The sequence below is a fragment of the Plasmopara halstedii genome, assembly GCF_900000015.1.
Source record: "Plasmopara halstedii genome assembly, contig: Scaffold_816, whole genome shotgun sequence".
Classification (NCBI taxonomy): domain Eukaryota; phylum Oomycota; class Peronosporomycetes; order Peronosporales; family Peronosporaceae; genus Plasmopara; species Plasmopara halstedii.
In genome coordinates this window covers 2,475,605-2,486,133 of record NW_020187732.1, presented here as the reverse complement: position 1 = coordinate 2,486,133, position 10,529 = coordinate 2,475,605, and the positions used below count along the sequence as shown (strand labels likewise).

Below are 10,529 nucleotides of genomic sequence, written 5' to 3'. Positions count from 1 at the left end.
GCACAGGATGGACTCGTGAAACACGGCTTCCAGCGGCGGGATGTAGCGACCCGGGAACTTGCAGAGATGTGTGTTACCACTTGAAAGGGCGAGTGGCATGCTGTCCAACCAGGCAGCATCCGCATCATACGAACCACGTATGATAGTCTCTTTTAAAACTATCGAGTTTCGATCAAAAGAAGGGTTCAGTTAAAATTTGACCAATAGTGATTGTATCAGCTGTTGGGGCACCATGGCGTCACAAAATTGATTGGAAGGGTCAATTTTTAGGAGCGAAAGATATTTAAATGAGGAATTACGGTAATTAAAATAATGTTTGCCCTCACAATACGAGACAGAATCAAGGAAGAAGAGTTTTGGACTCGACACTTGGTCCAGTAACCAAATGTGTTCTTTATAGGTCCCAGCCGACTTTTCTTGCGACTGAATGGTGGCTGCGATTGATGGATGAACTCTCCAGATACTTTTTCAAAGGACGGTGATGATTGTTACCACAGCAATAGGTTTGCAACAGCCAGTGCGTTTATCGAAACTTAACGTGGGGAAGACACATGCCATTCCGATGAGAAACGGTAGAGTTGTAAGGTATTCCAAGGAAAATGGGTATTGTCTTTAAGAGACATAGCGGACGTGGAGATCAGTAACAAAGTCAAAATAGTGGGAGTCGTAGGGATTCTTTGCCACGGCGTTGATAGAGAATAGATTTCTTACAAATATTCACTATTCCTTCATTCAGTGTAGGTTAATAGATATTATTTAAAGGGTGCTTGGCTTGCGCTCACTCCAATCAATTTTTAGCATCCGTTATACCAACTATTTCATCACCCCTTCATCTCCTCCACAGCTATCACAAAATTATTTTGATTGTCCGAAACGAGGTCAGCAAATGAGTTGCGTAGCTTTTTAAACACTTCTTGAAATTTAAGACACGCGCCGCCGGTACGCCGGAACTCGACCACACAGCGCCCTGATTCCTATACAGCAAAATGAAGATAGTCAACGTCAGCAGCATAACAAAAAGACACCACAAGTAACATGTAAAGCAGTGAGAACGCCGTTTGAGAGCTTCAAACTTCTGTTGCTGCTTAGTACAATCTGAAAGAGTCACAACGCAAGGGCCCCTTACATTATCGAGACAGAAGATGCGCACAGTAAATCCAACGTCTCCCGTTTCCGTTGACATTGTGACCTTGGTTTTAAATCGGTCCTTGTGCACTACAAAGTGTGCTGAATGTTCCGCCAGAACTTTTTCCACCCGCATTTGCAACTCCAAAGCTGCTCGACTAGATTGAAAACATGTGTATAGTGCCACACTGGCAGTAGGATACGATGGTGCCTCGGTTGAGTCAAACTCTGAAGTTGCAGATCCAGTGTCCGTCGTTATTGTTACTGATCGTTCAGTATCCATCTTAAACGGGTCAAAATCTTCAACCTGGTACTGATTATCTTGCTTAGATGCTACGAGCAGCTTTGCTTTCCGCTCAATTCGCTTCTCCTCCTCGACCAGCACCTTGCGACTAAGCAGCTCTGCACGGAGATCCTCAGACGAGATAGTACTCTCTTATGTGTCTTTATCTCCTCTATAGTAATTCGTTCTTGCGGATTAACATCAAAGATGCGCGTCATAATCGATATAGCACCAGGTGAAAATTTGGCAGAACGGCAATGAGCACTCCAAAATGCTTCATACTGCTGGGCTGCGCATGCTCGGAACCACCAATCCTGATGAGTGGCTATTTCAAAAGGTGGAAATCCTGCCAGCATAATAAAAAGCACCACACCAGCCGACCAAACGTCGGCGGGTTCTCCTTCATAAGGCATACACGACAACACTTCTGGACTCATATATCCTCTGGTGCCGCACTGTGTGTACAATTCAGTGACAGCATCGTTAATTCCTTTTCTTAGACCAGAAAGTCCGAAGTCGGCAATTTTCAATGTGAAATTTTCGTCCAACAACAAGTTCTCTGGTTTGATGTCACGGTGGTACACTCCCTGGGCGTGACAAGCATCTAGTCCGCTCACAAGCTGCTGAAAATAGGCGCGTGCAATATTTTCAGAAAAGACTCCAGTGTACATCATGAAATCAAAAAGTTCGCCACCCATGGCCAGCTCCAGCACGATAACAATCACTTGACTGCTGTTGCCATTCTTCTTGCGCTATGGCACATCATTGTGTACTGACAGCAGGCGAAGTACATTAATGTGTGAAACGCGTGACATGGCCTCTACCTCGCGAGTAGGGTATTGCGACTGAGCTTGGCCATGTCGATAATTTTGAGCGCCACGCGCTGGTGGGTAGTGGTGTCCACACCAAGCTTCACCTTTCCCTGTACGCCAGACCCAAAAGTTTGCAAAACTTGATAATGCACCAGCGTGCGCGGCTGCTCTAATGACGCTGCTTCATTCCTATACTGTAGTTTTCGTGATTGCTGCGCATTTGCGGGCTCAAACAACACGGACGCCATGATTCGCGATGAATATAAATGCTTGTGGGTAAATAATTGCTCATTTAACTTTGGTTTACGTTAACTCGAGAGTCTCCCACTATACTTTTTCTGATTTATCTCACTCGAGCAAAAAAAGGCGAGTTTTGACATCGAGCGATTGTTAAATCTGAAGGACCGAGAGTAATCGTCCGTGTTGTGTCCAAGTCTTTATGAAAGAGATGGGCATTGAAGCCAGTTTCGACGGTGTAGATTTTCATCACGCCTCGCGAGTGAGCGAATAACTTTTTCGAGTATTGTTTAGGTCAAACAATTCTAATTCGCAAAGTGTCACACTAAATAATGCTTTAGTCTTTACTGGCGGCACAACTTTATTGCTTAGAGAAAAGATTAGCATATAAAAGTGGATCTTTGAAAATTGACCAAGTCATGAGAACGCAGGAACATCGATTTGTCTTCACGTGATTCTAAACTATCTCATGTTTGATATTGGACCACGTCATGAGACCGTAAAAACTACTACATAGTTCAAACCATTTTTTTTCACAAGGCTCGTCCCACTTAGCAATTTGTTTGCAGCCATCATTTACGATGGAGAAGAGCAGCGTGGATACTGACAACAAGAAGCATAGGCCGACTCCTCTCCACGTCGCTCTCTGGGTTAGTGTGCACTTCATCCATACATGATGCGAGAACGTGATAATATATATTCTTTTTGATTCGAACAGAATGGGAACTTGAATCAGATCAAAGAATGTCTGCAATCTGGGGGTCCAGCGGCTCTCGAGACGCGCGATAAGCGAGGAAACCGCGCATTGCATCTGGCGCTGAAGTTTGCACATCGTAACTCCACAGAGATTGTCAAGTCTTTGTTGGTACCGATCACCATAATATAATGACAGAGACAGCAAGCGATTTCAGTGACGAACAAAATTATGTTTTGATTCTTAGGACGCTGGTGCTCGTGTTCGTTCACGCGATACTGAAGGTTGGAAGGCCATTCACCATGCCGTGGTGGCGGAAAACGAAGAGATCTTGCGGCTTCTCATTCGCAAAGGTGAGCTGAATATCACAGTAGATAATCCAAGTTAATCTAAGCCTTTATAATGTTACACACATGACGAATATCCAGAAAAAGAGCAAGCACCCGCGCTGCTACAGAGAAAAATTGACGATATTTGTCCTCGCGTTGCCGAGATTCCCGACTTCTACTGTGAGATAAACGTCAACGTTTCCACTTGGGTTCCTGGTGTATCTCGCTGGCTCCCTTCGGATACGGTAAAAATTTGGAAAGCGGCGCAAGATATACGCTTTGATATCACCTTAGTAGGCTTTGTCAGTGGCAAGTGGGACCGGGGAGATTTATCGTTTCTTCTCTTGGGCTCCGATAGAAGGTTTTTGTGCTTGGACAATTCAGCAAAAACCTACACTGATCTTCGAAAGGTTAACACAAAGCTAACCGAAACGGATCTGGACTTAATGGTGCACTTTTTGATAACCACTTCGATTGTCACAACCCAATTCGACGCATCGAAGGTGAAGATTAATAAAAAAACTGCATGGTTGTCTGCTGAACCAATGCTACAAGACATTAGTTGCTGGAAAGATACTCATGTCGCTGATATGAACGGTGTTGAAGTCTCGCTTCGTTACCGTAAGCCTCACAACCCGAAACACCCCCCTCCACAAGCAGCTGACGAGCACGTACGTGATCTGCCTGCTTTGAGTTCCACCGTCTGACCTCTGCGCTCTGTGAGTTTGTAGTCGACTGTGCGTGATGCAGTATCTGTGTTCACCGGAGCAAATCATGCTGAAGATCACAATACAGAAGTGAAGATTCATCCGCAGTCAAATCACATTGTAACTGTCTATCTCACGACAAATGAGGAATTGGCTTGGACCTTTTCGACTGACAAGCGTGATATAAACTTTGGCGTTCAATTTTTTGAGGAGAACAGCAGAGAGAGATGGAGGGACATTGTTCCCTTGCAACGCTTTCAGGCCCATGTAAAAGAGCAGACTGGTTCATATAAGGCTTCCAGCACAGGAACGCTTGTATTGACATGGGACAACTCGTACTCAGTAATTCGGTTGGTCGTTCGCTTTGCTAATTTCCGATTTTGAAATTCTAATATTCTATGCCTCATGGAGACCAAAGAGGCTAAAGTTTGCTGTACGCTTAGTCAGAGAAGGGGTCGGAGATATCATTGGAAATGAAGATCGGAGACCACAGCAAAGAGTCAATGAAGAAGCAATGACGTTTCAAAAGTGGTTCGGAGTTTCGATCGAACATTTGCCCGCGTCTTTACGTGAGATGCGTCCACATCGTTCCATAAAGGTGCACGCTCAACCTTCATGTCACAAAATTACGAGGTCATTTCCAGCTACTGTCCATCTAAGCGACCAATTCCCCCTCAGTGTGAGTACACCCTTTAGCACTAACATGCTTTTTGCATCGATTGACTACAGAACTGTTTCATGTATGCTATAGGTGTCAGAATTTCTTCCAGTTATCGAGGTTCTTTCGGAAACGACAAGTACTTTTGAAAGCGTTCAGAAATTTTTCTCAGCGGTGAAATATTGAAGCTAATTGTTTTAAAGTCAATACGTACCAATATTACTTGATGCTATGACCATATATATAGGCGCTGACAGACGAGTTTCCGGTGCAATTTTGTTTTCCACTTCTACCCTCGATTTCGGCGACATTTCGCTTCGATTGTATGGAGCTAAAAACACCAGAACGCTCCATCTTCGCAGTTCCCAAACATTACGCCATGCTTGTAGAGGGTATGCTTTCGCCGCGTACACGCCAAGCGGTGCTGCAGCGCCTGGCAGTCACATGATTTAGCATTTACATGACTCAAGCAACGATATCTACAACAGTCAGCTAAAATTTTGCTTTTTTCTGATTTTCAGCTGCGTATTGAACTTGAACTATGCACATTCGAGAATCATTATAAGTAAAGCTTTTACGGTGTAAGAAATGACATGCTATTATTACTTTGCTTAGTAAGGTCAGCACGCCTGTCAAAACTCGTTTTTTTCTCCTTGCTGACTTGATTCATGTACACATCGAGCTGCCCGCGCCATCCAATATAGCCTCACATCAGTATGGTAAATGGCAAACTGCGTCAAAATCCTGTAGTCAAACTCTAGGTGCTAGACTTTCTCTCTTCGGCATGTCATACGCTAACGGCAAAACACGCCTTGTGATGCTCGTTTGCTTCTAAGCAAATAGCGTGTACATCAAACACCATCTTTTGCTAAACAAATGACGAAACAACGAAACTGTCGTATCGTCCTTGTAAAGTGGTTTAGAGTTCGGTAATAATCGTTCACAGTGGAGCACGTTTAGATAGAGGGCGTGCCTACGGTGATGCTGAGGACACCCTGCTTCGCGAGTCGTAAATCTAAGCTCTACATTTATGAGCCAAGAATTCGTTACAATGCTTCCTACAATGTCGAGCATGTATCGATGAATCTTGTTTTCCTCGACATATATATCAAGGTTTATGAAAACGTCAAAACGAGGGCAGATTTGGAATTAGTAAGAAACTGAAGCAGCTTGAAAAGTTCTCAGGTCTTGGACGTAATTTCAATCATATTCTGAATGCCTACTTTATCATGCTGTAACTCTACTAAAAATCATCGACCCCAAAAGTGTCCGATATCGCGTTTCAGCAAAGTACTGTGTAATTCCGTCTTAGATTTTAAATTTTGTGTATAGCCGTTTCCCTTATAATGGATGGACTGCCAACTGCAACAATTTTTGATCGTGCTTAATTGTCTGTGTTATTGTGTAGCTCTTCTTAGCATTAATGCTGGACGCCGCACTGAGATTGTAATCTACTGCGTAGCTGAAATTTCAAGTGCAACCGTCACTTTGGATGAGTCACGCGTCTGCCATTACAACAGTAATAACCTAGATGTATGAGTATGATTTTCTATTCCGCTAAATTTGATTGAAACGCAACCAAAACCATGTCCGACATTACATTCGAATAGAGAAAAAGAGCCGATTTTGTACGCCACTTGCAACTGTGATTCCACTGTTTAAAATTATTGCGTATGTACATAATACACAACCAAAGTATCGCTTGTGATGAAGACACGGCAAACTCGTCAGAGGGGTCCGAGAATCATGCGGGATGTTAGCTTCACGTAGTTCGGAAAATACAGTTTCATCATTGCTCATAGTAATACAAATATGATGAGTATCTTTTAGCTTGTACTTAATCTGAAATATATGTTACTCTTTAAAAAGAGAGCAAACTAAGTACTCCAGTAATCTACTGGCTCTCCTGGGTGGAGCGTACAACCCCCTCCCTCCGCGCGCTGGCTGACGCGAAATTTTTAGTCAAAGCTTTCTCTAAGCAAGTTGCATGGCAAAGATCCTGTTTTGGTTGCACTTGGTAGCTCTTTTTTTATTAGACGATCGGCCTAATAAGATTGTGACCTATGTGAGGTGCAGCGGGGTTGCCGTAGCTAAGCGCTTGAGGATGCGTACTTTAGGTCACCGACCTTTCTTTCTTTACAAGTACCCAGTATGAGATAGCGGATTGCAATTCCCTTACTCCAAGAGTAATTATTGCCTTCCCAAGGCTAATTGACTCTTCGGTTTGAATTCAAAACTAATTTTTCTATTTATTTATCCTAATTTTAAAAGTTTAGATTTTCTTGAATTACAGTAACATTCACGAACATGCATAACTACTGGCTACCTAGCCCCGTACCGTATTCTTGTTTGGGTGTGTGGTCACACCATGCACATCTCGTCTGACACACACACCTCTTATTAGGGTTCGTGTAACCCCGTTACATGAGGATATAAGACGCGCTCTTTGGTTACCTGACTTCGGACCACTAAACACGCTTGACAATATCAGTCTATCGAGGCACCAGTGTACTAGCGGTTCAAGGACCACAAGCGGTGATTACATGCCTGGAGGTGGTCTATTGTTATGAGAATGCGCTATTGAGATGCGTCTAGGAGTTTTAGAAGCAGAAGTCCGTGGATGGGTATTCGGCATATGCTGGCAAGCCGAAAGTGGTGTTTGGATTTACCGACTGGAGAAAGCGCTCTCTCTATTTTGAAAACAGTTCTAGACATAACTCCAGCTCAATCTAGACGAAGCAAAAGCGCTGTGCACTAGTGGTCTTTGGGCTCAGAGGCCACAATCGAGAATGTGGAGTGTCTCTGTGGAGAAGGAGTTGCCAAATCAGAAAGATTTGAAACGACATATGTAGCGTGTGTTCGCACCAACTAATTAGGATACTAAGAGTGGTCTAAATCACTGTCTTTTCGCCAAAGATGGCGAAATAAAGAGGACCATGTCTAAGAATTAAGAAAACTTATCACCGAAACGGTAGCAGATCATCATTCAGAAAAGCTTACACTCACCTTCTGTATGATAAGTCTTCGAACGGATGCAGCTCGCAACTAAACTTCCCGCGTTCACCATACCTTTTTAAAAAATGTATGGGTGTTATAATGACAATTTTTTCCATGACGAATGATGAAGTCAGCTCCTTCTCTGGAATCTACCGTACAATTCCGGCGAATCAACCACCTTACCGTTTTTTTGCAAAGACCTTCCTGGGATATCTCGTTAAGCTTAATTTGAGCTTGGGCTGGAGGTTATAAATTGATGAAAAAGGACCTGCCAATCCCAAGATTTCCTTGGTCACTATATTCACGAGTTAGTACTATTTTTATCGCTAAGTCTAAGAGCTCCGATGCTCAGTATGATCGGCGAGCTGATGTTTCGGCCGTATAGCTAAGTTGTGACGAGAATTGATTGTTTTCGATCATCTTAGGCCTTGTATTACCCTTCCAAGAGAAATATGAGCACATTCTTCCTTCGATACTAACAATACCACTTGTGTGATATCAGTGGCTTGCAAAGCCTCAAATACATTTTATACTGTCGCTTCGAATTCGGTGGTGTGACAGGGGACAATAAACATTATCTAGGACCTTCTCGCTCACTCAATTTACGAGAAAGTAGACTTACTCGCCACAAAACGTGAGGATTTCAATATTTCGCACGGAAGATACGTTGCTGTCACAGCTGTACTATCCCATCGTGGCAATATAGACCATTATTAATAATAGCGGGTTCTAGCATTTCTAATCGCGACTCATAGCCGTCTGTCGTTTGTATTGGAGACCGCAGCACTTAGAGTTGCGAGCTGTTCAGAAAGTCTCAAGCCCTGGTCACCGCGACATACCATCGCCTTTATTGTCGTACCCAGAGAGGAAATCCTGCTCACAGCTGTAAACACCTATCATGTTAGGGATTGAGCTTGATTACTGTGGCAAACAGTCCCTTATTATCCTCTAATTTAGAAAGAAGACTCACAGCAACTTCTTTGGCTCAACATTTGCTCAAGGCTATGAGCACTGTCATTACTTCAATTTAGACTATACCGTGCCCTTCACTAGCGCTGTCGCAGCTGTATGCTCGTGCCGAAACCGCATTTCCTTTCTAGCAGATGTGGATCGGTGCGTAATCAAAGCTTCATCTGGAGAGGTCCAACATCTAAGACTCTTAGTCGCTCCATTAATCCTCAGACCAGGCCTGGAATAAGTTCGTCGATCGATACAGATTCGAAACAAGCTGCGTTTTATTGTGCTAGCAAAAAAAACTATATAGGGGTACAAACCCTACAACACTTAGCATGTGTTCCAATCGTTAGACGCACAAATGTGCTATTCGAGCTCGGTATTTCTCATCCCTCCTGTCTACTTTCGACACATAGTTGTACAACGCCTCTGCAGATCTCACGACTTTTCATGGCTTTACAATACTTGGGACGTTGATGTGATACCTGACCTGTGAGCCCCACCAACACTAGCGAGTATCACTTCAATCAGAGCGGCGTCCCATTAATGATGCGATATATCGCTGAATGTGCGTGGATGACGTCACAAGTATATGGTAATATTTACAGTTATTATCGTGACGGATATTGATTACGGACATAATGGTTGTCGTCTATTGGTCTAGATAAATAAGGCTGATTGTAGAAGCTTCTATAATTATCTGGATGGATAGGTTTTAATGTAGCACAGGGTAGCGAACTAGGGACATCAATGTTTTCACTTAGGTTTTTACCAACAAACCAACAAATTAAAACTCGTACCAAGAACGCTACCCAGCATGCTTCACCTTCGAACCGAAGACCTCCTAGGCAGTGATACTCCTTTCACTGAGAGCTTAACGTGTGCATGACGCTGGCGCGGAAGGGGTTACTGGCGCACGTTCAAGTCATCAAGAGGGAAGAAGAAATGACGGAAACCTGGCTTTTCAACGACGCCAAGGCACTGGGGATCATCGCTCAGGGTATCGAGCTACACCACCAGTCCAAGATTCGGTCTGCGTCGACGGCTATACACACTTGGAGCATTCTACGAGAATCTACAATCGTACCACGCGTCAAAACCGTGTCGAGATGTCGCGCCTCAAGGAGAAGCTGTTAAAGGAACATGAATGGTTGCAAAGAAGGAGACGACCGAGAAAGCGTTTCCTATTCGTGAAAGCGGTGGGCGGTTTAGAAGCAATCGTGGACCTGGACGAAGAGATTACGATCTGGGGAAGAGTATAGGTGGCACTTAAAGAAATTGCTCCTAGTGTAATCGAGTTGGACACATGAAACGAAAATGCCCAGGCGGAAGCGATGGCATTGACGAAAACGCGGTCTTCGCTGTTGGCTAAAATCGGATCGATGGGGCTGATCGATAGCGGTGCGACATCGCATATGACACTATACCGTGAAGACTACTCGAACTTGGTGATACGATCTTAGGCATCAATGTGACTATTGCAGACGGAAAGAAATTGCGTGTTCTTGGTAAAGGAACTGTTAAGCTGACTGGGATGGACGGTAAGTACTTAAGGATGCTAGACGTTTTGCGCATTCCAGGACTCGATAGACGGCTGCTATTGGTCGCAAAACTTGCAGAACGTGGTTTACGTTTGAAGCTTCAGCAATTTCCATGTGTTATCTGCGGCAAGGACAAGGCTTTAGCTCTGGGTAAAACGTTCGGCAAAGTTTTCGTCCGACGTCATTGACGCA

At 43.9% G+C, this 10,529-nt stretch overlaps 3 protein-coding genes across 3 annotated transcripts; 1 reads left to right on the top strand and 2 right to left on the bottom strand.

Annotated features, from left to right (window-relative positions):
• Positions 1 to 821: 821 nt before the first annotated feature.
• On the bottom strand, positions 822 to 2,468 carry PHALS_14453 (camk protein kinase; the record flags this gene model as incomplete). The annotated part of the gene is made up of 4 exons (XM_024730271.1): positions 822 to 974; positions 1,127 to 1,540; positions 1,609 to 2,137; positions 2,233 to 2,468. 4 exons carry the CDS (start codon positions 2,466 to 2,468, stop codon positions 822 to 824), a joined length of 1,332 nt encoding a protein of 443 aa, XP_024580564.1.
• Positions 2,469 to 2,926: 458 nt separating this feature from the next.
• PHALS_14452 (hypothetical protein L915_09437) lies at positions 2,927 to 5,293 on the top strand (the record flags this gene model as incomplete). Its single annotated transcript, XM_024730269.1, has 9 exons — positions 2,927 to 2,956; positions 3,027 to 3,107; positions 3,176 to 3,322; positions 3,399 to 3,504; positions 3,580 to 4,151; positions 4,212 to 4,537; positions 4,599 to 4,866; positions 4,939 to 5,019; positions 5,093 to 5,293. 9 exons carry the CDS (start codon positions 2,927 to 2,929, stop codon positions 5,291 to 5,293), a joined length of 1,812 nt encoding a protein of 603 aa, XP_024580563.1.
• Positions 5,294 to 8,515: 3,222 nt separating this feature from the next.
• On the bottom strand, positions 8,516 to 8,742 carry PHALS_14451 (uncharacterized protein; the record flags this gene model as incomplete). Its single annotated transcript, XM_024730268.1, has 2 exons — positions 8,516 to 8,628; positions 8,682 to 8,742. 2 exons carry the CDS (start codon positions 8,740 to 8,742, stop codon positions 8,516 to 8,518), a joined length of 174 nt encoding a protein of 57 aa, XP_024580562.1.
• Positions 8,743 to 10,529: the final 1,787 nt, after the last annotated feature.